At 38.2% G+C, this 27,876-nt stretch overlaps 1 protein-coding gene across 1 annotated transcript in view; it reads left to right on the top strand.

The window, feature by feature from the left end:
• Cfap61 (cilia and flagella associated protein 61) overlaps nucleotides 1–27,876 on the top strand; it is a 262,491-nt gene that overhangs the window by 23,996 nt on the left and 210,619 nt on the right. The window contains exons 3-8 of the mRNA XM_026400722.2: nucleotides 987–1,137; nucleotides 5,596–5,672; nucleotides 6,611–6,678; nucleotides 7,327–7,453; nucleotides 18,102–18,234; nucleotides 26,310–26,469. Coding sequence (XP_026256507.2) covers nucleotides 987–1,137; nucleotides 5,596–5,672; nucleotides 6,611–6,678; nucleotides 7,327–7,453; nucleotides 18,102–18,234; nucleotides 26,310–26,469 — 716 coding nt within the window. The remainder of the gene's footprint in view (nucleotides 1–986; nucleotides 1,138–5,595; nucleotides 5,673–6,610; nucleotides 6,679–7,326; nucleotides 7,454–18,101; nucleotides 18,235–26,309; nucleotides 26,470–27,876) is intronic.

Raw genomic sequence — 27,876 nt, 5'->3', positions numbered from 1 at the left:
AATCTTTTTTTTTTTCCCAAGTTAAGAGACCAGTAGATTTTGTTCAGCTGAGAAAGTAAAAACTGCTTTCAAATTATTATCAAATGGTTCTTCATGTCATAAACTCTATACTGGCTCTTAAGTCCTAGGTCTTACTGTACTGAAGTACCACAAGACAGGAAAGTAGTTGGCGAGGATCATTGAATCAGTCCCTTTAGGACAGCTACCAAAATAAGAGTTGGTAGTCCTGCTTCTCTTCCCTTGGCTTGATTAAGGCTCTGGGTTGCCTTAGCTTAAGCAATGCCTCTCAGGGTCTCTGTTTTCTGCGGCTGGACAAGGTGATACCTCAGATATTCAGATTGTAGATGATTTAATTAGCTCAGGGATTCGGGATTTGGAGAAACTGCCTAAAGAAGTTTATTAGAGATGCAACTAAACTCTCAGTTTTGCTTCTGTGCGTAGGTGGCCAATCCTCCCAGTTTTCCCAGGATATTTCTCGTTTAACATTGAAAGCCCTATATCCTGGGCATCCCCTCAGTCCTGAACAAAGAGGGGCAGTTGCCCCCCCCGCCCCTTCTTATAAAACTTTATGCCAACACAGTGGTATTGGCAACATAAAGGGGATAGAAAAACTGTGCAAATAATTTTCCTCACCAACTTCTAGGGAAGGTTATTAGATATTTAATATCATAAACATGACACCTTTCTAGTAAAATGTAATATTAAGTAAAAATGTAGGCACTGGGGTTATAGTGGCTTTCCTGGCATGCCCAAGACCCTGGGTTTGATCCCTAGCCCCACAAAAATAAAAAAGAAATAAATGAAAATTGTTAGCACCAGATGTTCTGAAACAACTACCCCCAAAGTTGCTGCAATATCTTTCCCACCTGTTCCAAAGACTATCAGTCCTCATATGTTAGCTACTGTAGGTTAAGGAGGGGGGAAAAACCTGTTCTCATTACACTTACCATCTTTTTTCACATGTGCAATTTAAATCATTTCTACAGAGAAAAGGCAAACCTTGCTGTCACCCTCTGCAATGACAAGGAAGAGATCATGGCCCAGGCCACCTTCTTGGACTATCCCAACTGGAATGTTTCCAAGCAGGATGACTGGGTGTCAGTGTTCCGGGAGCTTGACAGCGAAATCCCATGCACAGTAAGAAATCATGCACTATGCTTATTTGAACAGCCTTAACTTGGAAGGGAGGGCCTGTTTGCAATGTTATTATTTTGGATTTTGGACTTAAAGGCTCAAAACTTACATAGAAAGTATATGACATCATGTCAGTTAAAAATGAAGTAAACTGGTAGGGGGAAAAGAGGATGGAGCTCAAGAGGCCAGAGTCATAGGAAATGGTAAGTGATAGCCAGTCAGCAAGCTGCTGGCACAGACCAGCTCATGTTCTACAAAGAGGACTGGAAGCAAGGAATTAGTGAAAGTGTGGGATGTGTGCGTCCAGGTCTCATGTTTTTCTCTGCATCATTGTCTGCGCTCTTTGACATGCTACAAGGGCCCATGCCCATGTCACCTACAGATGCCCTTGTGATGATCACAAGAGAGCCTGAGACTTATGTCACACTATAATTTTTAAAGTGCCCTCATGAACTCTGATTCATTTGATGTCTTTTACCTAAGGGTACATGACACTTGTCAGCTCAAAGGACTTAGGTCATTGGTTCTCAGAAGCCTGGCCTGGGTACTTGGTGTCAAGTCTGAGCTTTCCTTGTACCTGACCTGACAGAACCAGGCCAGGGGCTTGTCCTAATTTCTGTAGAGAGAGCCAGAGCCTGCAACTCTGAGCAACATCTCTGCCTTTCAGTGGAGTTCAACAGTATGTCTCTGAAGCCCTGATGTCAGAAAAAAGGAAATTACTAATTGGTGTGTGATTGACTCATCCATCCCACATGTTGTACACACATGTACATACACATACACACATACACATACCTCTAAGCATAGTATTCAGCACTTATTCAGCTAGAATATACTTCGTCCTTTATGTTCTTTTCCATCCCTGACTCCCTGTATCCTCAGGGATCATTCTTAGAAAAATTATCCCAAATTCAGAAATAGTCTAAAAGGATTCTTTCTCCTCAATGCTTGTACCTTCATTTGACTTTCTATTGACTGAGCTGTCTTATAGTTTTGTTGGAAGGTGATTAACTTGGAGATTTTTGTCATTTGAGATATAAATAATGAATTCCTGTTAGGTGAAAATGCTAACGACAAAGCTTAGGGCCCTGTAGGACATCAACCACTTTATATCTAAGGTAGTTATCTTATCCTTGCATTTCCTTATTAAATCTCCTGAACTATCCTGCTTCACAAGTGCAAGGAATTTTTTTTATCATCTCACTAGTTGCCTCATTAATTGGTGAGTTGAAGTTGAATAAATTTGTGTGTGTATGTATGGGTTTTGTTTTTGCTTGCAGTATTGGGGATTGAACCCAGGGCTTTGCATATGCTAGGCAAGTGCTCTGCCACTGAGCTATATCCACAGACCTTTTTTTGTTGTTGTTGTTGTTATTCCATTTTATTTTTAATAAAGGGTCTTGCTAAATTGTCCAGGATAGCCTCAAACTTGTGATCTCGTGCCTCAGCCTCTTTTTGTTGTTATTGTTCTTAAGTATTCATGACAGTAGAATGTATGGCAAATTATACACACATAGAGTATGACTTATTCTAATTATGATCCTATTCTTGTGGTTGTACCTGATGCACAGTTACACTGGTAGTGCATCAAATACAAGGCTAGGAAAGTTATGTCCAATTAATTCTACTGTCCTTCCTATTACCTTCCCTGCTCCTTTCCCTTTGTTCCCCTTTATCTACCCCAATGGACTTCTATTCTTCTCTTCCCTACCCTCCCTTGTTGTGGGTTAGCATCCACATATCAGAGAGAACATTTGGCCTTTGGTTTTGGGGGATTGGTTTATTTCACTTAGCATGGTAGTCTCAAGTTTTATCCATTTACCAGCAACTGTCATAATTTCATTCTTCTTTATGGCTGAGTGTGTATATATACCACATTTTCTTTATACATTCATCTGTTAAAGGATACCTACATTGTTTTTTTTTAGAGAGAGAGAGAGAGAGAGAGAGAGAGAGACATTTTTTTTTTTTACAGAGAGAGAGAGAGAATTTTTTTAATACTTATTTTTCAGTTTTCTGCGGACACAACATCTTTGTTTGTATGTGGTGCTGAGGATTGAACCTGGGCCGCACGCATGCCACGTGAGCGAACTACCGCTTGAGCCACACCCCCAGCCCCACCTACATTGTTTTCTTAGCTTGGCTATTGTGAGTTGAGCTGCTATAAACATTGATGTGGCTGCATCACTGTATGCTGATTTTAAGTCCCAGGAGTGGGATAACTGGGTCAAATGGTGGTCCCATTCCAAGTTTTCTAACGAATCTTCATACTGCTTTCCATAGTGGTTGCACCAATTGGCAGTGCCACCAGCAATATATGAATGTACTTTTCTCCCCACATCCTTGCCAACATTTATTGTTACTTGTATTCTTTATAACTGCCATTCTGACTGGAGTGAGATGAGATCTTAGAGCAGTTTTGATTTACATTTCTCTAATTGCTAGAGATGTTGAACATTTTTTCATATATTTGTTATCTGGGATTATAGGCATGTGCCACTATGTCCAGTTTGTGTTTATTTTATATTTGAATTAGGATCATGATTGTACCATTTGAAAATTATAAATTAATTAATACCATTATTCACAAATTCTTTTCCCTTTTGTTCCTTGTTCTTTTAGGACTGTCCCACACCATATAGAGCTAGACTGTCCCATTGTAGTAGCCAGTGGTCACAGATAGCCATTGAGTATTTGCAATTAGCGAATCTAAATTGAGATATGCTATAATATGAAATATATACTGAATTTCAAGTATTTAGTAAGATAAAAGTGTGAAGTATCTCATTGACATTTTTATTGATTTCTTATTTAAATGATAATTTAAATGTACCAGATTAAATAAAATATATTAAAAATCCATTGTACTTCTTTTTCTTTTTTAATGGTCTTCTAGAAAATTTTAAATTGCATTTGGCTCCTATTTACAGCATATTCTTTTTTCTATCAGGCAGTGCTTTAAGCCTTATTATATTTTCTGTCCTAGGAGCATTAGCAACTGAAGTAATTATTTTTATCTTAAAGTTATTTAGAGAATAAATCTTGAATTGTAATATTTCTGATAGCAGGGAGTTTGGGAGAAAAATCAAGTAGGTAATTAACCACGCACTGCCAAGGTCAGTCTTATCAGAATGGAAAGCAGATATTTGAAGAAGACTGTTGAGGGATTATTGGGTTAATTTATAGAAAATGCTTAAAATCGTGTCGTTGCTGTCTTTGTTGTTATTATCTGAACTTTTAGGTTTGTGTTGTTTGCCTTTTGGGAGTTTTCAAGCTTGTAAATCAAACTCATGATTCTTCTCTTGCCATATTATGCAAAGTACAATCATTTCTAAGCATTCTGAAGTCACACACCATCTAGCAGGAGTAAAACTGAAGCACATAAATGTGCAGTTGGTAACTCAAGGCCATTTAGAAAACTAAAGTCATCCCTCTGTATCTATAGGTTCGACATCTGTGATTCTACCAACTTCATATGCAAAATATTTGGGAAAAAATTATATTTGTACTGAACACATAGAGACTTTTTTCTTGCCGTTATTCCCTGAACGATACAGTATAACAAGTATGTAAAGAATAGGGGAGGATATTTGTAGGTTATATGCAAAGTAATACTATGCCATTTTGTATAAGGGACTTGAACATTCGTGGATTTTAGTATCTGGGAGGTTCTGGAACCAATCTTCACTGATACCAGGGGGCGACTGTACTGAGGAAACAAGAAGCACAGACACACAAATACTGTGCCTCACATTTGCACTCTTTCTAGAATTGGAAAATTTGCTCATAAACACAGGGAACTACTATTTATTTCTTAGGACAGTCAAACAGTTTTCAAAAGTTATAGGATTAAAAACTGGGGAAATTTAACCTGAAAATCGTGTTGGAATCTTGCTACTTTGAGCTTTCAGTTTCCGGGTCATCTGGATCTCAAGAGTAATATTTGATTCGGACTCCAAGAATGTTGAACAAAACAAGCCTTTGGATTCCTAATGTGGCATCTGCCTTCCATCCTTCAATTTCATAGGAGAATCTTTCCCTCAGTGTCTCATGAATAGAGCAGCAGCTGCTGACTTGGGAGCCCCGGAGTGATTGTCTTTCCCTTGGCATAGACACCCCTAAAGACAAGACTACAGAGTTAATAATCAATTTCACTGCCCTGCAGGCTCTCCCCTGCTTACAGCTCATCCCTGAGGGCAGAAGAAAGGGTTGGGCACTCTGGATTCTTTTTATGATCCCTTTTTCCTTGAATAATTCTGAGCTTGGAGGACAGAAGGCAGCAAATTATGTTGGTGAAAGGTCTCAAATGCTGCCTGGGTATCTCATCACTTAATAAAAATGTCATCTATAAATGCTGGGCAGCTCTGCATCTGTGTCTGCCCTGAGCCCTCCTCCCACTCTGCCATGACCCAGCCTGAATGCTGACTCAGCCTTTAATCCATATTCTTTTTCCATCTGCAGCCTCTGAATACATTGTTCATGCACCTGTTTGTGGCTGTGGATGAGTTTTCCACTGGTTGTTGCAAAGAGATTATTCGGTGAGTGCATGTGGCCTTCCAGATAAAGAGGCCATGTGGTAGTTTCAAATATTTTTTAAATGACGTGAAATTCTTTGGGGGTATTTAAATTGCTTATACTTTAGGGATGGGGATATATTAAAGCTTTTACTTTTATAGTAGTGATATTTCTGAAAGGAAAATAATCTTAATTCTCTATATTCTTCATTCAGCCCCCATCTTTTACTGCTATCATTTGAGACAAACAGGTAGCACAGTCATTTAAAGAAATGAATTTGAGGACCAGATTGTGGCTTAGTGGTAGAGCACTTGCCTAGCATGCATGAGGCACTGGGTTCAATCCCTGGCCCCACATAAAAATAAACAAATAAAATAAAGGTATTTTGTCCATCTGCAACTAAAAAAAATATTAAAAAAAAAAGAAATGAACTTGAAGTGGTAAGGGAAGAGTAGAAAGTCACAAGTTTGGGTGTTTTCAAAAACAGATTTCTCAATCTTATCTTTGGAAATGTTTATTAACATGACAGATTTCAGAAGCAACCTGAATAATAGGGTGCATGGGAAGATGATCAGCAGGGCCATTGAGCCATGGTGATGCATCTCTGACAGCCTGCACAGACCTTCAGAGAGGTTCTCAGCTTTCAAGTCACTTTGTAATGTCACACCAGACCATCCAGATGCCAGGTCAAAGGTTAATATCAGCAGAAATCTGGTGTGCCTCATGGACATGGTGCCCTTTATTCTCTCTACCTCCATGAGACAGACAGAAAAGGGGCCCTTTGGAATCCATGGAAATACAGAGAAGAAAAAGAAATTGCCTTTGCAGCAGGGAGCAAAGGATTCCCTGTGGATTTCTGGACACCTCATTTTTTTCAGTAGTGGCATTTGTCTCCATAAGGTGCCAGCTAATGGGATTGCTTTGCTATTAACACCTGTCCCAACCTGTCCTTCCTCTCCAGGAACGTGTTTAAAGCAGTGCCAGAACTACACTTCATATTTCTCACAGTTCCATCCTACATGAGCCTAGGTAAGGTCCCCTCAACCACCCCCTTCTCCCAGCAGCTAACATAGGAAACTCATGCTTGGAATGGTGCTCTTGGGAATTGGAAAGAAGACTGGTCTCTAGGGCCTAAGCTTATCAAGCACATACTTGATTATAACCATTCAGATACAATTTAATTTTTTAATTTGTCCTAATTATACCTGACATATCATATATAAATGAAATATGATTTCTCATTCTTTTGGTTGTACATGATGTAGAATTACACCAGTAATTTAGTCATATATGTACATAGGGTAATAATGTCAGATTCATTCTATCCTTCCTATTCTCATACTTGTCTCCTCCCTTCACTCCTCTTTGCCTAATGCAAAGTAACTCTATTCTACCCTAGACACTTCTCTACCCCATTGTGAATTAGCATCCACATATCAGAAAAAAAAACATTCAGCTTTTGGTTTTGGGGAATCGGCTTATTTCACTTAGCATGATAGTCTCCAGCTCCATCTATTTACTGTCAAATGCCATAATTTCATTCTTTTTTAAGGCTGAGTAATAGTCCATTGTGTATATATACCACATTTTTTTAATCCATTCTTCTGTTAGGATGGAAATTGCATTTTGTTCTGAAATGCTGTAATGAAGACACATTTCTTTCTTTCTGTGACTTAGGCTCAACTCTCATAACTGTGTTTCACCAAGTGGGGACTATCCCAAATTTGACGTATGATGAGGACTTCGCAGTGCAAATATGCCTTAGGCACCACCATTACCCTCAGCTGCATGTTCGCAAAGCCAGGTACAGTTGGACTAGTGTCTCAAGTAACTAAGCTTCATGGGGTAGTCACCTTTATAAAGGTCTTTAAATTAACAATTTTTACTCTAAGTGATCATAAATCACTTGGATTAAGTTTTTGTTTGTTTGATACTCATAAGTGTAATATCCCTTGGATGAAATAATTTGCAGTACTATCTGGTGTTATTCATTTGGTTATGTGTGGCCATAAAGTCATACATTTACTGCCAGGGGATTCTGAAAATTTTACAGTTGTTGTTCATACAGAGATGTAAAATAACTTTCAAATAAAACAAACTTAAAATTGAAGTTGCCTATTTAGTTTTCCCAATAAAATCTACCTGTATTCTGACATTCAGTGAATGAGGATGCTATTGATCCCAAAGAAGAGTTTTCCAAGTTGAAGGTCTTTGCCATCAATGCTCCCCAGGCCATGCCTCAAGTGCAGCAGTCTTAAGGGGATAGCTGTGGCAAATTTCGTTTTTCAAAGACGGACCCACACCATCTCCCGCCCCAGGGTCTGGTCTGATCCCTCAAAGTGAAGAATTGGACAGTGGAGATCAAATTGCAGTGGGCTGAATAAATGAGGGTAAGAAAATGAAGACAGGAACAACCAGCTACTTTTTAGAGAAGTTTGCTGGAAAGGGAAAGCAGAGGAGGAGGCCAGAGACTTACCTGCAGAGAGTCTAACAGTATTATGTTTTTACTATCTGTATAGAGCATTTAATTTGCATTTGGAGAGCCTAAGGGCAATGTATGTAAAAAAACAAAAAAAAGCTCACCATGGAGGAGAGTAACTTCAGATAAAAATTATCCACCTGCTTCCGGACAACAGGGAAGACAGTTCCTCCTAGAAAACCTTTTCTTTACTTTCTTATTATTAATATCTAAGTACATTATAATCCTCTCCTTATAAAACCCTTTTGATCATGATACAAATACTAATGCAACCAAAGGCATTCTAAAGAAGAGTGAAATAACATTTTAATTGATTCCCTGACTCCTTTCAAATCCTTGTTCCTGAATTATGAAGTTTCTCATTAGTGCCAGCAGAGACAAATAGGCCCTCTGCCCTTTAGGAAATTACATTCTTTAAGGAAATTTTATTTTAAAAGTATTCACAAGTACACAGTTTCTTATTATGAGCAAGTTCTGTAAATTAATTACTTAGGATCTTGTAAGTAGTCTAGTAGTTGCTATAGTTTTATCTTAATTGTTTTAAAATCTCACTTTTCCCCCATGCCATGTACTACTTATTCTGGAAGATGAATTAGTAAATGAACTATATTCTCAAATCACAAAACTTGTGACAATAAAGACATTCATTTTTCTATGTGAGTACATAAGTAGTCACACATATGCAAGCATTGTCAGCTCTCCATACCTGCAGCTTCAACCTCTGTGTATGAAGGTGCACAAACTTTTTTCCGTCTCATTTCTTAAACAATACAGTATAACAACTGTTTACATGCTATGAGATGATTCAAAGTATACAGAAGGATGTACATAGGTTATATGCAAACACTAGGCCATTTTATTTAAAAGACTTGAGTATCTTCAGATTTTGATATTTTATGGGGCAGAGTGTGGAGGTTCTAGAATCAATCTGACATGAATGCCAAAGGATGACTGAATATGTATGCGTGTGTGTGTGTATTTATATATATATATATATATATATATATATATATATATATACACACACACACACACACACACACACACACATAAATATACTGCATATTCTCTCTCAGTGTGTGTGTGTGTGTATGTATATGTGTATATATATAGTGTGTGTGTATGTGTGTGTGTGTGTGTGTATCTTCCTCTCTACGGATAGATACACACGCAGTAATGTGATCATATAATTCTGTTAATGGTATTTTTCACCTAATAAAGCATCTCATCATCTTCATAGATTAATTTTATTATTGTTATTTTTTTGGAGGGGTACTGGGGCACTCGACCACTGAGTCACATCCACAGCCCTATTTTTGTATTTTGTTTAGAGACAGGGTATCACTGAGTTGCTTAGGGCCTCACTTTTGCTAAGGCTGGCTTTGAAATCATGATCCTTCTGCCTCAGTGTCCCAAAGTGCTGGGATTACAGGTGTGTGCCACTGCACCTGGCTGAATTTTATTCTTTTAATGACTGTCTGGTCCATGATGGATTGGGCACTCTATGGCTGCAATATACTTCATTTTGTTATTCCTTATTTATGGAAATTTAAATTGTTTTCATCTTAAAACAAATAATATCATGTCAAATGACCTTGTACACATATCATCAAGTAGTCAGACTATTATTTTTCTATAGCATAGATACCTAGAAATGGAATTTATAGGTAAGACATAGTCAGATATTTGCATAAATACTAATATTTTTAAAATAAATACTATCAAATTATTAAATCAGAATTTTATGTCAATATACATTCCAGCCTATAGAATTCTGTGTCCTTTCAGCCTCATCAATGAGGGATATTTTTAGTTATTAAAATTGTCTCTAATCTGTTAGACCAAAACAGTATTTTGTTATAAATGGCATTCATTCAAATATATGTGCCATTTTACTTAAAATGAACAAAATATTAGAATTTAAAGAAGTTTCCAGCTTAGAAATTATCCTGAAAGATGATTTAAATGTGTCTGCAATATAGACAATTCTTTAGGGGAGGTTGGGAATAATGAATTAGTTATAGGTGTGGGCGTCACATTTCTGAAAGAATCTTATTATTTATGCATTAGGATTTGGCTAATTATTTTCTTGAGAAACAGTAAGGCTTAAATAATTTCAATATAGACATGCAGCAAGTATGTATAAAGGAAATACAATTGAACATATGGTTATAATACTATATCTATAGATAGGCAGATATAAGCACACATATACAGAGAAAGAACATGTATACACACACACACACACACACACACACATATATATATATATATATATATATATATATATATATTTATATTTATTCACATACATGTAAGTTTTATAATAGAAAACTTTTATATAAATCCACAACTGAAAGTGACAAGTACAGAAGCAGCTCATCTAAAAATAATCTTTTTCTTTGACATCTTTGTTAGTTTGTTCACTGATTGCCCACTTGCCATTCAGGGTATAAGTGACAGGAGAAAAGGCACAAGGTATACTCAGCCCAGTGCCTGGCTCCTATAGGAAGCATTTATTAACCAATGGTTCTGCTTTGGTTTACCTCCTTCTCTCCCTTTATTCTTTCCACATCCCTTCTTTTCTGCCTTTCTTTCTCTTGAAAACTTAGTGGGATGGACTCTGACCTTATAATGGACAGAGCCCATGAAGCCTGAAAATTAACCTGTATGCTTCAGCCTGAGGTCTTGCTCAGACAACTTCTGATAGTAAATGTTTTGCTTGCCTAGGCCACAGAAAATCTGAAAGAAACAAATCGCAAATGGGATATAGTCTTAATGCAAAGAGGTGATGGGGTTCTCTGTAACAAGGTAGTGAACTTTATAAAAAGATAAGTGCATTGTAGTGAATTCAGGTGGAAATTGTGACATTATGTCGGTTCCTTTGCCTGCAGAAAACGGAAAGGTGTGATACATTTTAAAAGCTCTTTATTCAAAATGTTTAAAATAGAGTTCTATATTTGTGAGTATGGAATGTCATCTATCTGAAAACTACTTTTATGTAGACAATCTCACTCCAGCAGTGAAAAAAAAACAAAAAAAACAAAAGACATTTCTGAACATGAGATGGGTGTGGCCGTGTGCCTCTTAGGTCATTTCTTTTATTTCCCACATGTTTATTTTTGACATCTGTTTCATCAATAGTTACTTGCACTGTTAATTAGGGGTAAAGAACACAATTCTTAAGATACTAAACCAGTGAACGGTTTGGGATGTAATTATCCTTCAGTCTTTTAACTAGCAACATATTCAGAACCAATGAATTAACGCCATAATCCCATCCTGTTTCTTTGATTTACCCATGTGGAAAATTATGCTGTAATCTGCCCCTCTACTTAGGCTCTAATTAATGAAGTTACTCTTCTGTGTTTTTCATTATATCTGAAATAAAGCCTAGCTGCTTCTGGACACACCTTTACAAACCTACAGCAGGCTTAATTAATCATCAGTGGTGGATCTGAGGTGTTTGAAGGTTTATAAACCATTGGCATGGGCTTTCTGGGGGAAACCTTTTTCAAGTCCTCTTGTGCAGGGTGGGGAGAGATCCAGCCAAGGAAAGGATTATGTCAGTGTTTTAAAATAACTAGAATTTCTTTTATACAATCAGTGCTTTTTTGCTGATAACAATGCTTAACCATATTGGCTCAACAATATTGCTTTAAAAAAAATAAATAAAAATAGATGAAAGGAAAAACTTATTCTTTTTGAGAAGAGGCCCCCAGCACAAAGAAGTAATAAGTAATAAGTATTTAAGGAGATAGAAATACTAATTACCCTGATTTGATCATTATACATTTTATACATGTATCTAATTATCACACTGTATCCTATAAATATATACAATTATTATGCATCAATTACAAATCAAAGACCTTTAGAAATAAATTTTATTTTATTTTAACCACTGAGCCACATTCCCAGGCCTCTTTTTTGTTTTTTATTTTTGAGACAGGGTCTCACTAAGTTGCTTAGGGAAAAATAAATTTTAGAAAATAATAAATGAGAGAAAAATTAGTTATTTAAAAAATAAGGTTGATGTTTTTATAAATAATAATTTTTAATTTCTTAAGGTAATTATTTTTGAAATATTTAACAGTCTCATGCTTTTTAGAAATCCACTTAAATTTGACTTCTGAGCAGTTTCACAGGAATGTTTAAATTACAAATATCCTAATTGTTTAAATTACAAATATCCTAATATGTTCAAAAATAAGAGATAAATAAATTGCAGAATTTCAGCAATGATCTTCTTACATCCTGGGAACTGACCCAGCAAATAGTTTGATGAGCAATCCAACTGCAGCAGTGGGGTGCCAAGATCAACTTTTGGATCAGATTCTGGTAGTATAGATGGTATGGGCCTCTAATTGGCTTTGCACATGCTTTGAAGTCATTCAAAGCACATGGAAGATGTGGTTTTAAAATCCTCCATAGCTTTTAAAACGATGACATTTTCTAAGCCCAGAAGCTAAGTGACTCTAAAACCATTTTGTAGTTCTAAAATGAAAAATGTCGTTGAAAAATGATAGATTTGATTTTCTTAAGGAAGACCACTAGAGGTCATAAGAGATCTTGGAAAGAAACAGGTGCTTTGTTTTATACATCTGAATAAAAAATAAAATCTAGTTGACATAGCCTGTAAGTTCTCTTACCCCATGATGAGACAGTGTTCACGTAAAAGAATGGTTTAACAAGAACATACTGCATTCTTTATCATTATCTCTGAACTGGATTCTCTATGAAATTTTCATTGATTTCTTAAAATACACACACACTTGAAATGTATTTCTGGAAATTAAAATGGCAACAGAATTACTCTTATAACAGTACATTTTTAAGCCTAGGTAATTAAGTGCAAATCCTCTCTGGATATGTAAAATGATGTCAGACAGGAAAGTGGAGGCTGTGCCAATATTCAGAATGTGAAGGTGGCCTGTTGCTGCTGTCCTTACTGTCCTGAAATGTGAACTTTCCATCTGTGAATTTGTAGTGGTTTCTTTGCTGGCAAGAAAGCAGTGTATACCTCTCTGACTCAAGAGAACCTGGCCTGTGTATTTTTCCTCTAAGATGGCAATTATGTTGTAGAGCAGTCAGGATGCTGTGGTGATGAAGCAATCTTAGAATCCATTTGTCACCAAGAGACCCTGCCAGGCTACTGGGAAGAGTTCCATGGTGTCTGCGACATCATGATGCCCCTGTACATCCTGGATAACTGACTTAGATGAAATGATGAGTTTGTCCTTCCTTCTCCTAGCCTTACAGGAAGTCAGTGAGAGGCACCAATCAAATTATCTTTAGTATTGCTGTATCCTGGATTTAGAAAACACCCATTCCCCAAGTGTCCTTAAGAGCCTACTGATTTTAGGGTTTGGATTCAACTCCGTTTTCATATGCATGATATTCAGAGTCTCATGGATATTTGGGTGCCTGAGAGAGCAATATGCCTTTATGAGAAGGACCTTCAGTCTCTTCCAAACAAGTTTAAATAAAATATTCTAAATTTATTATTCTAAAATATTCTAAATTGATTTTTTTTTTACAACTGCATCACTACTCCATCAAAGCCATTCTGCATGGAAGACAGAAGGGAGCATTGCTTTTTACTCAAATAATTGCATTATTTTTATTGTATTTTAGGCAGTTATTATTGGAATGTTTTGTGGCACTTAAATGGTGGGTACCTGTATAGCATTGTGGTGCCAAATTCACGGTGAGACCTGATTCTCCTCGTGTTTGACTCAGACAGGCAGTGCTTATCGCCTGAGAGCACTCACATTTACACATTTTATTGCATGAATGATTTTCCATAGCTGGGGTGTTTTGTTTCTGTAGGGCTGGACTTTGTCATATGCCATTTGAGACTTTGAGGCTGATGTCATACTTTATCATTAGCACTTGGGCTGATGCAAGATCATAAATTATCGATTACCCCAAGGAATGCATTTAACAGACCAAGTTCCTTTCTAACCATTTTGGGCAAGGGCTTAAGGGAGAGACTTCAGAACTCCAAGATTTGGATGTTTTCTTCTTATTTTTCCCAGAAGATTTAGTATTGAGGTCTGATTAGGATATAGCTGTGTTAATGGGCTGTGGAAGGCGCATGACTAGGTTTAGAGCCCTGAGTCTCTGAACTGATTTTTATATTTGTAGAGTAATATGTGTGTGTCCATCATATAAATAAAATCCAGTGGTACAGTTAATTTTGGCATCACATCATCCTTATGAATAAGATTTTGAATTGTTTTCCCATTATGCAAAATAATTAAGCATTGATGCAACCTTTTAATTTTGGCAGTGTTTGAGAATAGACTTGGCTATTCTCTTCCAGAATCTTATTTTGTACTATATCATTAAGGACTCTTTTTACAGAGATAGGCCATCTCCTGTTAGGAGTAGCTTTTTGGCAGGTTAAGTGAGAAGTGAGTTGTTCCTGGAAGGGAGCATGGTGTTCTAGGTTTTCCCAGCTGAGTTTCTAGGGCTCACACGGAGGACAAATGCCTGCTAAGGGCTGACTGTGAGCAGAGAGCAGGCTCAAGCCTGTCGTTTGTATCACTGCATTGCATCCTTGCAGCTATTAGTGTTGAAGTAACTTTGCTGGTTCCTCAATTGAAAAAGCAAATGGGCAAGTGGTCATAAATACATGGGCAAGTTGAACTACCAGTATGGGACTGTGGGTTCAGAATTTGCATATGTATCCCCTGAAGCTTCATGATCATACCTCCTTGGTGAAATTAGTGTACATGGGACCCTCAGCAAGGTCTTGGCCAAGGTAAGGGTCTTGTTCTTGTTGACTGTTGCTGTTATATTATATACCACAGGACTGCTACAGAGCAGTCTAGAAAGCACATTCCCTGGTTGGGAAGGTGCCACGCCTTGGCCATAAGAAATTAACACCAGAACCAGACAATGTATATCCAGTGATGATCCCAGCATTGGGTTCTTGGGATGGGAGCATAGGAAGAATAGTCACTGGAGGGAGGTATGGAGTTGAGCCTTGAAGAGTGCTGGAATTTGGGGCAGTCAAGGGAGTCAGAGCACTGAATAGAAATAGAGGCAAGAAAAAGGGAAGGTGGTAAGGTCCCCTTCTGGGGACAATAAGTAGGTCATGTCATTGTTGGCCATAAGGGTGGGAAGATGGAGGCAAAGGACTTTGTGCCCATCTCAGAAACAGTGGGGAGCTTGCAAATATTTCTAAGTAAGAAGGTGAGGTGAAGAAAGCAGAGTTTTAAGATTAGCAATAGTGGATGGAATGCCATTGTTCATACCTGCCAGTAGGAAGCTAGCACAGTGACTCAGCCTTCTGTAATAAGAGACTTTCTTGCCTCACCCACTGACTGTAGATGTTCTGTATTTGTTCTTATTGGTTGTTTCTATCCAAGTAATAATTGTGGTAGTACAAATAATGCTCATATGTGTTCTTTGTAGTTACTTCTTTTATAAAAGATGAGAAGTATCTGTGGCAAAGAGAGGTTAGGTACTGTGCCCAGAGTCACAATGTGGAAAGGCAGGATCCAGACCCAAGTCAGTCTGGCTCTCCAACTCAAGCTGTGATCAGTACATTGTATTTTTTCTCTAATCTTTTTAAAAGAGCAACCAACAAGCCTTTGCTGAATTTATAACAGGGCCTTGATATACCCAGCTACAGATGACCCTGGTAATTTACAGAGTAAGCACATACCCACATAAATATATGGGCAAGTGGTCAGGGACAGCAGCTGAGGTACTCATACTCTAAATGCATAGTTGGTGCTTGTTTCTGGCTCCCTGTCCAGGCCTCACACCTGAAAATCCACTGATGCCCTGGCATGATGGAATGAGACTGTTGGTGGTGATGACATCACAGCTAGGTTGATTTAAAAAAAAAAAAAAGACTCTGGTTGCCTGGATAGGGATCCTCTGCTGTATCTCTTTCCAGAGAGTTAACAAGAGATTAACAAGATGAATAGCAGCAAGGTGGGTGTCCCCAGGAGAGTGAGTAGAGCTTCATTACCTTTACCATCATTTTCCCCTTCATAGGAGATGCAGGAACAAATGGTACCATGGGCCAATGTTTGAGAAACAGATAAACAAGGTTAAATGCTCTTTTTCATAGTGCTTCTCAGAGTCTTTCCATAGGTAACTATGACATTCCAAGAGGTGACCTGTAGGAGGTTATTGTTTTTAGACATTGTTTTTTTTCCCCCCCAACACTGAGGATTGAACCCAGTACCTTGCACATGCTAGGTAAGTGCTCTTTCACTGAGCTACATCCTGAGCATTGAGATTCTTTATGGGGACTTGGAAGTCATGCTGATGGTCCTCCTTGTAGTCATCTTGTGTGCATGTTTTTTTGTATAGTGGTCTGTTTGCTTGCTCCACTGTGAACTGTGAGAGTTTAAAACCAGAGACCTGGTTTTAAAATATGTATTTATTCCATAAAGATACTGCTTTTGATAAAAATCAACATCATTTCAATAGCTGAGCCAGTGTCATCAGACATAAAGATTTCATATTGGGAGCCAGGTGAAGATTTTCACTCAGATCATTTAGTTTAAAGTATTTATATTTGGGGAGTGGAGTTGTGGAAGAGTAGGGGATTTGTTCCAGCAGGGGCTGGAGGAGTTGTGACAGGATTGTCTGCATGATGACCTGTGGCCCCTGAGCCAACCACTTCCCTCTCAACTGTTTGGCTTCCTGCTGCCAATTTTCCAAAGGAGTGTCCAAATAAAGGAAGAGTTTTGAAGTGCATTGTCAGTTTAGTATATTGTGTGTGAAGGCAGGACTTAAGTCAGTAAACCTGAGCTCATGTCATGGTTCTGCTGCCAACTATTTCTGTCATCTGGGGCAAAACATTTCATCATTCTCCTGAGCATTGCTCGCCTACATCTGAAATGTGAAGATGACATTGCCTACCGCCTGAGGTTGCTGAGAAGAATAGCAACAGAGATAATCTGGATAAACCCCTTTATGTATATATTGATCACTCAGTAGCTGGAGCTATGGTTAGCATCAAAGAGAACATACTAGAAGATAAAATGGGACAATGAAATGGCAAAATAATGAAATAAGGGGGTGAGGAAATAAAGGTCAGTAGCCCAATCAGATATACAAGGAAAAAAAATAAGACACATCTGAAACATTTTTACAGGGAAAAGTATAAGCATGTCCTAGACAAGCAAAATGTAATACCAACAAGAATGGAATAAAAAGTAGAAAGGAATGTTAAGTAAAACAACAAAATGGAATCTAAAAGCCAGCAATGAACCTGGTTCTTATTCCCATGACCACCACTAGTTGTCACTGATCATGGAATTCAAGGTGGGGGTCCCCAGGATGATGTGCAGGAGATTTATCACCTTCACCATTTCCCCCTCACCAAGAAGTGTAGGAATAAAAGGAACCATGGGCCAATGTTGGAGAATGCATAAATAAGGTATAATATATAAGGGTGACACTCCAGGAAGGGCCCTGTAGTAGGTTATTGGTTTTAGGCATTGTAATTCTTTATAGGGGAGGAGAATGGGATTCTGGGACAGTATCATAAAGTAGTGATCCTTGAACACACTTTGGAAATGCTGTCTCCTGCTGTCATTTAGCTCATGACAAATACTGTTCTACTGTATTTGTATTCCAACACACTCACTGTGCTTTTTCTGCCTTAATGACCCACCCCACTCCAGGTCTTGACATAGCTTCTTCCCCCTCTCTTCATTCAGGACTCAGCTCACATGTCCCTCCTCACAGATCTTCCCTGACCATTCGACTCTGTCACTCTTCATTCCAAGGCACATAGCATGATTCGAAATGTTTGAAATTATCGAAATGCTTTAAGTTTGTCTGTTTCTCTCATGAGAATGTTGGTTAATTTCATGAGATCATTTCTGTATCCTTGGTTCTTAGAACATGGGCTGGCACACATTAGATGCTCCATTGATGGAAAAGATGAAGAAAAAAACCCAAACAAACACTGAACTGAAGCCTTTCTTTTAAACAGGGTGGAAGACCATGATGATCTCATGCCAATATTTATGCACTATGACACTGTTCTGAAGGAAACTTATGGTGAATACTTCCTTGCTGAACTGATAGAGGCCCAAGATGAAGAGAATCATGCCGTTGTGTGTGAGGTTAGTGACTCGTCAATCTGGGAAATGCTTAGTGAGAGAAACAAGAGGCAGGAGTTATGTTGCTCCTGGACTTGAAGAGGACCCTGAGAGCTGACGTGCCCTCCCCGTCCCCATGACCTTCTAGGTGGTTTGCCAGGACAGCTTCTGAACTGGGCTATCACCCTCTCCACAGGTTATTCCAGATGCCCACAGATGTGAATTCTTTGTTCTAACTCTAGAGGGAAGAGTACGAAAAGAAAGATCCTCCAAGGGTATTTAGAAGGGATTTCTGAGAGCCCCAAGATGTCAGAGATCAGAGGTCACAAACCAGCATTCTGCTGACAGGTAGATTTTATTAAACTTAGGAAGTGATTAGTTTTTAACTTTTTGTTTTTTATATCATTTCGCAAGAGAATTTACATGTACCTAGGTTCCCTAGACATTAACATTTCCCCCATTTGCTTTGTCATTCTCTTGTTTGCTTTCTCTAGTCTGTCCATCTACTTTTTCAGAACCATTTGAGAGTAAGTTACAGACATGATGCCTCTCTACTTCTAAAAACTTTAGTGTGTATTCCCTAAAATACAAGAACTTTCTCTTACATAACTCGTAACCACAGTACAGTGATGAAAGTCAAGCAATTATGATTCCTACAATCCTTTTATCTAATCTGCAGACCTTATTCAGATTTTATTGACAGTTCCAACAATGTCCTTTATGAAAAAGGAAGTCCAGGTCATTCATTGCATTCAGGTGCTGAGTCTCTCCAATCTCTTTTAATCTGAATAACTCCCTGGTCTGTCATTATTTTTCATGACAATGACAGTTTTGAAGAATACAGGTCAGTTATTTTGTAGAATGTCTTTCATTTGGATTTGTTCAGTGTTTCCTTATGATTTGATCCAGGTTAGATATGATTAAATTTTGTTGAATTAGTGGCTCACACAAAAATTAGGAACTTACACACATATATATGTATATATGTGTGCATGTGTGTCAAAAATGGAATTTCTAGCTTTTCTAAAAAAATAAGACCTAGTGTTTGGACCCTTCAGTTTGGCAGCTGCAGACACAAAGGGCCACAATTTCTGAAAAGACAGAGAAGAAAACTGACAAGCTAGCCAGTCTTAGTATGACCAGAGGCCCCAAGATTTTCTCTTATCCTTGACCCACTCCTGGAAGCATCTACCAAGTCGGGGGATGTTTTCCTTATGGAATTTCAGCTACCCCAAGCTATTCCATTTGAGGCTTTAGTACTCTTAAGAGTTGAAAATGCTGAAACAGGGAAAATTGTGGGGTGCTCAATGGCAGGGAGAAATTGTCTGTCTGAAAAAACTTGGGACTTTTGGCATCTTAGTCATCAGGGAGTGCATGTTGGCTATTCAGTGTTGGGAAGAGTATGGCCTTGAATGGATCTTCTTCTCATGCCATGGGTCACATGAAGTATATGAGAGCAGTGGTACTCAAAGTTGAGTCTGCCTAGAAATTCTTTCTTGGGCTAATGAGCCCAAAGATGACTGGGCTCCACATCAGCATTTCTGACTCATTAGCTCTGGCAAAGGAAGGTTTGAGAAGCTGTATTTCTCACAAGTTCCAGACTGATGCTGACATTCCAGGGACCACATATGAGAACTCTGTTAGAAGGAATGAAGTCTCCTGTGAATAGTTTGCCATTGACTTGTGTGCGGGACCTCACAAGGTCAACCTTTTGTTGATAATTTTAGGGTCAACTGGGAAAAAAGAAAGTGATTCACAGGTGAGCTAAGATGTTCTCCTTGCATCTATGGGAAATATAGAGGTCATTCTTTGGAAAGCCCTTTCAAAAAGTTTTATATAAGTTGGGGGCTGGGGTTGTGGCTCAGTGGTGGAGCGCTTGAGTTCAATCCTCAGCACCACATAAAAATAAATAAATAACATAAAAGTATTGTGTCCAACTACAACTAAAAAAATAAATATTTTTTAAAAAGTTTTATATAAGTTGGACTGAAACTTTTTTTTTCAATAAGATAATCTTACTTTGAATGAATTTTTGTGCTTGTCTTTTGCACACAATAATTAACAAACAGGAATAGAGCCCTTTGTTTGCTCACGCATTCTGTTCATTCATAAAATCCCAAGGTTCAGATAGATGACCACATATTATGTTTTTGTTTTCAAATGGATGTTTGGCTTTCATTTCAAAAAGAGAGACTTTGTACCAGTTAAAAGATGAGAGTATAGCAGTTTTATTTCTAGGATGATTTTTAAAAGAGATCCATCATTCTCCATACACTCATTTCATTTACTAAGACTGTTAAGAACTATTTAAATACTATCATTTTTCTTTCTTTTTTTTTTTTTTTTTAGTATTGGGAATTGAACCCAGGAGTACTTAACCACTAAACTACATCCCCGGCCCTTTTGTTTGTTTGTTTGTTTGTTTGAGATAGGGTCTTACTAGGCTGCTTCGGGCCTCCCTAAATTGCTGAGTCTGGCCTCAAACTTGTGATCCACCTGTCTCAAGCCTCCCAAGTCAGTGGGATTACAGGCCTGCACCATGATGCCCCAAAAAGAATATTACTTTTCTTGAAACTTGAAATCAGAAGTTCTCTAATATGTATGACATGAGCAGTCTGTGGCTTCCTCCTGCATCAGGGGTTCTCAAACTTGGCACATAGGAGAATCACCTGGAAGGTTTCTAGATTTCCCCATGATAAAAAACTTTGGACCCAGAATACATGAAGAATTCTTACACCAAAAGAGACAAATAAAATAAAACAATGAACAAAATATGGCAAATGACTCAAATAGACATTTCTCCTAAAGAAATAAAAAAGACAAACTAGCAATAAGCATATGAAAAGATGTCATTTAACATCTTACTGTGTCAATAGGAAAATGTAAATTAAAACCACAGTGAGCTACTACTTACTTTACCTCTACTAGGATAGTTATAATTTTTTTTTTAAAAAAAGGATAATAACAAGTGTTGGAAAGGATGTAGAGAAGTGGGAGCCTTTGTCCTATTGCTGGTGGGATTATAAAATGTCACAGCCGTTTTGGAAAACAATCTGTCATTTTCTTCCAAAGTTAAATATATACTTACCCATTCCACTCAACGATCCTGCATCTAGAATTGAAAACACATTTTCACCCAAAGACTCATCCACAAATGTCCATAGCAGCATTATTTATAATATCCAAAAAGGAAAAGCAATCCAAATGTCCATCTACTGATGAATGGCTAAACCAAATGTGGTACATCCATTCAATGGAATGTTATTAGGAGATGGAATGCAGTACTGACACTCGCTACAACATATTTGAACCTTGAAATCATTATGCTAAAGGAAAAAATAGACATAAGGACCATATATTGTATGATTGCATTTATATGAAAGCCCAGAATAGACAGGCCATAGAAACAGAAAGCAATTAGTGGCTAAAGGTAGAGGGGAATGGAAACTGACCAATAATGAGAACTAGTTTTTGTTGTTGCTGTTGTTTTTATGGTGGGTATTGTGGATGAAAATATTCTAGAATTGGATAGTGGTTACAAACAGTTATGAATATACTAAAAATTACTGAGTTGTATACTTTCCAAAGGATTATCCACTTCAATTAAATCAATCTTTTGGTGTGGGACACAGTCAGAATTTTTTAAGTAAGTTTCTTTCTTTCGGTTCCACACCCCCCACCTTTACCCCCACCCCAACCTTCGACTTCCTTTTGAGACAAGGTTTTGCTATTTTGCCTGCCCAGGCTGGCCTCCAACTCATGGGCTCCAATGCTCCTCCTGCCTCAATCTCCCAAGTAGCTGGGAATTAGATGTTTAGATAGATATGAGCATAACTTCCTGAAGGTGAAAACTCGCCCTCCGAATTAGTTTCTGAGGTCCTACATCAAAAGGATTTTAATTTTAATTTAATTTTTAATTTTTAAAAATTCTTTCATACTTGGATTTTTGCCTTAACCTTTAAAGCATTTTTTTCATATATTCCTATTCAGCTTTTGGCTCCAGGCTACTGAGAAGAGGAAAGGTCAAAAAAAATTTGGGCCCAGCAGTACCACTTTGGAAAATCATGTTTATATACAATTAGGGGGAAAAGAGAGAGACTTGAAATGATTCCTGCAAACCCTAGTAGGGATTTTTAATCTACCCACCCAATTTAATCAGATTTTTATTTTTGGAAAAATTTTAACTCCCTGGTTTCAAGTTGCTAATTTTACCCCCAAACACTTGAGTTCGTGCTTTTTGCAGAAGCTTTATGGACCTCTTCCCCTTTGCTCTTTCTCTCTTGTTATACATCACACTTTCAGTGTGTGTAAACATCAGAGCAAAGCCCCATACTGAAAACTGCGGTCTCCACCCTGTGAAGATCTTTTGTTGTCTCTATAGAGGCCAAGGGAGCCCAGCCTGATCTCTTCCGAGGGGCCATGCTGCCTTGGGCATCAGAGGAGATGAGACCAAGGACCTTGATCATAAAACAGAAGCGCAGAGGCAGGCCCTGTGAACCTGGTCCTGGGAGGTGATCTCCAGTCTGAGCAGAGCCGTATCTGGTGTCTTGAAGACTTTTTGTGTTCAAGATGAGTGCTGGCCTAACCCTCCCACTGGCTTCCCTGGACCCTAGTCCTCAGAGGCCCTTGAGTGGTGATGTTCTGCATCCAGCTTGCTCTGGCTCCAAAGAGCTGATTTTTAAATCTTTGGGAAATTTGCAAGCTGCTTGTTAAACACAGCCATTATTAAAAACTTATATAAACTTCTAGCATAATAAATTATATTAAAAGAAAGCATTAAATAGTTTTAATTCATCAATTCTAATTATTTTATTGCTGTCTACGCTCTTGAGATTTTTTGCCTGTGGTCTTTGTATAGTGGATATATATTTAATGACATGCTTCTTCTCAGTTCTGTATTCACTTATATCATGCTAGTAGCTAAAATTGGCCATGAGGAGAGTATTCATACCACAAAAATTGGCAAGTGCTACAAATCTGTTCTTTTTCCCCCCGAATGCTGACAAGGCATTCATCAGCACACCATGTTTTTAGGCAACCACCATTGACCAGAGATAACAACAAAGTATATCAAGTCTGTCTCTTTCCAAACTGGCCCATGGCAGTTTCAAGTCATGCATATTGAATGCCTAAGAGCTATGCCTGAGCTAAATGGAAAACCAATGACTAGTTAAAGGGTTTTTAGCTACAAGGACTTTTTTGTGGCTCAGTAGCTACTTGGGAAGAGTTTTGGGTCAGGACTTCACTGCAAGTTCCTTGTCACAACTCTGTCCTGGCTTACCTTGACATCTGGTGTTTACTCCAAGCTGAGATTTCAAGGAAGGGCAGTTGGAGGCCAAGGGCGGCTCCTAGAGACAGATGGGCAGAGCGTCTGCTTTGGCATCATCCAGGGCATGGGCAGCAGTGGTCCCAGTCAGCACCACTGACCTGCGGGCGGGAGAGAGCCTGCCAGGTTAGCCATGCACTTGGCATCAGGAGAAGGGGATCAAAGCCAGCAGTGGTCACAATGAGGACAAAACCCTCATTGTGGAATATTGTCACCCAAAAGGGATGGGTGACCAGCAGGCGTTTTTGGATGAAGTATAAACGACAAAGTATATGTGTGTCTATGTGTTTATGAAGACAAGGCCAGTGGACACTAAACTTTTCGCATGTATCACGTAGATCCTCCCAGGACAAACAGGAACAACAACAAAACTTGCAATTTTGTTCTCCAATATAAGGTAATTGAAGAGACTTTTGTGGTAAGGAAGTTTATAAATCCATTTATTTTTTTTCTGGAAAGCACAAATACACACAAAGATGCATTTGGATCCTCCCACAAATTCATGTTTAAGAATAGTATTTTTCAAATGAGTTATCTGAAAGAGATCCAGAGTAAGGAACAGAAACTTCCAGGAAATGTCCTTGCTCTGTTGCTGTCTCTTAATTGTGAACTTTTTGTAAATTGTTACAACCCTGGATGAATGATGGGAATATAACAGGTTGTAGAATTGGAGAACGCTAAATCTTTGTTCCTAATGGCAAAACATGTTTTTCTCATTTTCATCAGAATGTGTGATCCATGCCATTTGAAATCAAATTCCAAACACAATGAGCCATTAGTGTAATAGCTCATTACTAACAGCGGTCTTATAAATAATACATTCTTATCATGCACATGCAGCTCGCCGTGAAGCCAGCAAAAGGTATTTCAGGCCATCGAAGTTCCGTTGCGCCAATGCGGCTGTAGATTAGAAGGACATCTCCATGTGAACCAAGATGGATGCCAATTTTCCCTGCCGGGAGTGAGGCTGGCCGCCTCTTTCTGCACATATGGTAGATGGATTGGTTAATCAGCGTCTGCTGAGTCTTGGGCCTAAAATTACAGAGAAGCCAGACAACTGCAGCTACGCAGCCTTTGTTCACGAGTGCAAACAAGACAAACAATCACTTGTTATTTGGGAAAAAAATTAAAATGTTTATTTTGGACTTTTATTAAAGTGTCAATGGCTTTGTAAAACAGCTGTGTAAATCCAGTCTTTTACAGCAAGTAGCATTTGGGGGATCCTGTAAAGAAAAGAATATACATGGAAAAATTGATTTTTAAAAAAATTCTTCTGGAATTTCATGATTGAGGAGAAAACAAAGAGCATCTCACATTTATTTTTCAAAAAACCCTTGAATACAAATGGTTTTTAATTAAAGATAGATTGGGAAACAAATAGTTTATTTTTTTTCTGTGTCATCTAAAAGATTAAACGTTATGATTAATTGATTCTCTGTTTTAGGATGTTAAAGCATTGACCATTTTCTCTGACTGGGCACTTATGAATAAACGCAGCATTTCTGGGAATAGGGAATGCTGTGGTTATTGAGCTCTACTTTATGAATGGAATATCTCCAAAAATTAAGTCTGAATACTTGAGGGATAGGATCTAGTAAGTTCAGGTTTCTAATAAGAGCAGTCAGAGTCTAAGCGTTCAACTGGGAATTTGCTTAAAACCCACTTACTAATCCATAGGAATTATTTGTGTGAAATTTAAAGGACTATACATTCTCTCTCTCCTGAAATTTTAAATACAGAGAGGAATGAAATACAGAATTAGTAAAGGGACATAATAAGGAACTTCTTCTTTTTAAAAAATACTTAATTTTAGTTGTAGTTGGACACAATACCTTTATTTTGTTTATTTTTATGTAGTGCTGAGGATCGAATCCAGGGCCTTGCACATGCTAAGTGAGCGCTCTACTGCTGAGCCACAACCCCAGCCCATAATAAGGAATTCCAGTCACAATCATTTCTCAATATGGAATATGATAGAATTAAAATAGTTTGTTAATTCATAATTTTTTTGGTACCAATAATGGGTCAAGATCAGTTAGTTACTCAATTTCCTACCTATGCATCTCTCGTCAAGGATCCGGAGTCATAGGACCACTGCAAGAAGATCAAAACCCTATGTCTGTTAGGATGCTGAGCAGTGATATATTTGGAGATCAGAGCCATCTAGTGAACCCGCCTGGCCTTACTCAGGTTCACACAACTATTTCCCACCAAACCTTTCCTCAACTTTCCTCCCGTCAGATGATCCAATCAACAAATAAACAAATTCAAGAGAAATTGAAGAGTTTCTACATGATAAGGAGCTAATAATCATGAGTGTTCTCTAAATTGAGGACCAGTCATTTGGGCACTGGAACAATGATTCATCTTACCATGAAGGGAGGAAAGTGCATAGGAGACATAGGATTTGTAGGAGGATAAAATGATAAAGACACCAGAATGGCAGAGGATATGGGGCAGGCAGGGAGATTGGCTAAGAAAGTAAGTTCCAATAGTTCCCTCTCCAGAACTCTCTGGTAACTTCCCTAAGTTACTTATCCACCTCCAGGATTGTCTGTAGTGGTCTCTTGTTGGACATTTCTTTGAACATGTTATATGTACTTTACATTGTGCTGGACACTAGAGCTACTTAAGGAAGATACTCCTTTCTCTCTTAAACAACTCAAAGTGCCTGTGAAGTCATCATCAGACCACGTGCCCAGGGCTCATGGAAGTTTCATGATGATAATCACTTGAGGTCTGATGGAGTAACCAGGTGTTTTGGATGTTCCAGGTGGAAGGTGTAGCTGTCGGGTTCATGAGTGTGTGCTCAAGAGTGAACTTGCCCCTGCTGCACGAGTGCTTCGACTTGGGGCCTTTCCACGGACTCTGTGTCCCACATCCTGATGACATTCTGGAAACACCACAAGAAATAGATGTTCAAGAAGATCAAGGTATTGTGGCTATCTCAGGGGCATCTCAAGAAATAAAATCCATGCCTTGGACATATTTGTGTTCTTTTTCTTTTAATTATTTTTTAGTTGTAGATGGACACAATATCTTTATTTTATTTATTTGTTTTTATGTGATGCCAAGGATTGAATCCAGTGCCTCACACATGCTAGGTAAGTGCTCTACCACTGAGCTACAACCCCAGACCCCCTATTTGTGTTCTTTGCTAAGTGATAAAACTATACAGGGCATTTTGCTTTTCCTTCTCCACTCCCCTTTAGGAGTAGTTTCTGTGGTTAATCACATCCTTATACAAATATCTATGGGCAGAGAAGGTCAAAAGTGCATTGGTATATTTAGATATGTTGGCCTTTCAGCTAAGAGCTCCCAAATTCAGAATGTTCACTGTTAAAAATAAATTTTGGTAAAATAATTGCTGGCATTTCAGGATTTTACACACATGTGCACATTGGCACACGTGCTTAGCTAAAATAGAGAAAATTATTTTTTCAAATTAAGAACTCAAGAAACTGGGTATATTGTTTAGTGGTAGCGTACTTTCCTGGCATGTTCAAACCCTTGGGTTTTATTCTCAGCATTACCAAAAACTAAAACTAAAAATAAATAAAAGGAACTCAAAAGATTTTTAAAATATTAATCCCAGCAATTAATGCTTCTGTGTTCATGTCTTTGACAAAATCCTACCTAGAATAGGTCTACTGCAAGTAGTCATTTTTAACTTGCTTAACTTGTTTCTAGTTACATGAAATAATAAAATCAACTTTGAAATATTGTCTGTGTCAGGATTTTCACCAAGTAGAATGAGGTAATCTCAAACATCTGTGTTTTAATTTAACAAGGGCTCACCATATCCACGGGTATCTTTGCACTGAAGTGTGTTCTTATGGCAGACACATGCAGGCAGGCAAGTGACTTTAGGTATGTTAATTCACTTCTCTAAACCTGGGTTTCTTCATTTGCAAAGTAGAGATAATAGTAATGTTTCCCACGCAGGGAAGCCTTGAAGTTTCACCCAGATAAGCCATGTAAAGTGCTTCTCAAATAAATTCAGTGCTCAGTAAATGTTGATCCTCATTGTTAGCAGAGTTAACTCTTTGTGATTGGCCTTTCACCTATTTGAATCTCTCCAGGGCAGAATCAGGGTATTTTGAATTGCTCTGCTTTCTCCTGTGTGAAAGAATATACCAAGATTGCTCAAATACAGGAAAAGGAATACTTTGGTTGGTGGCATAAGACTTGGAAATCTAGACAAAAGAAGGTGATGATTTGGCTGGTCATATCCCCTGGATGGGAAAACCAAGTGCATGAGTGTGCATACTCTACACACTCATCACAGAGAACTTGTGAGGCCATGGGTGGAGAAGTGCTTGCTTGTTGTACTGATGACA

The sequence above is a fragment of the Urocitellus parryii genome, chromosome 6, assembly GCF_045843805.1.
Source record: "Urocitellus parryii isolate mUroPar1 chromosome 6, mUroPar1.hap1, whole genome shotgun sequence".
In the NCBI taxonomy this organism is placed as follows: Eukaryota; Metazoa; Chordata; class Mammalia; order Rodentia; family Sciuridae; genus Urocitellus; species Urocitellus parryii.
The sequence above is the reverse complement of the archived record's forward strand: the minus strand, read 5'-3'. Positions and strand labels throughout refer to the sequence as shown.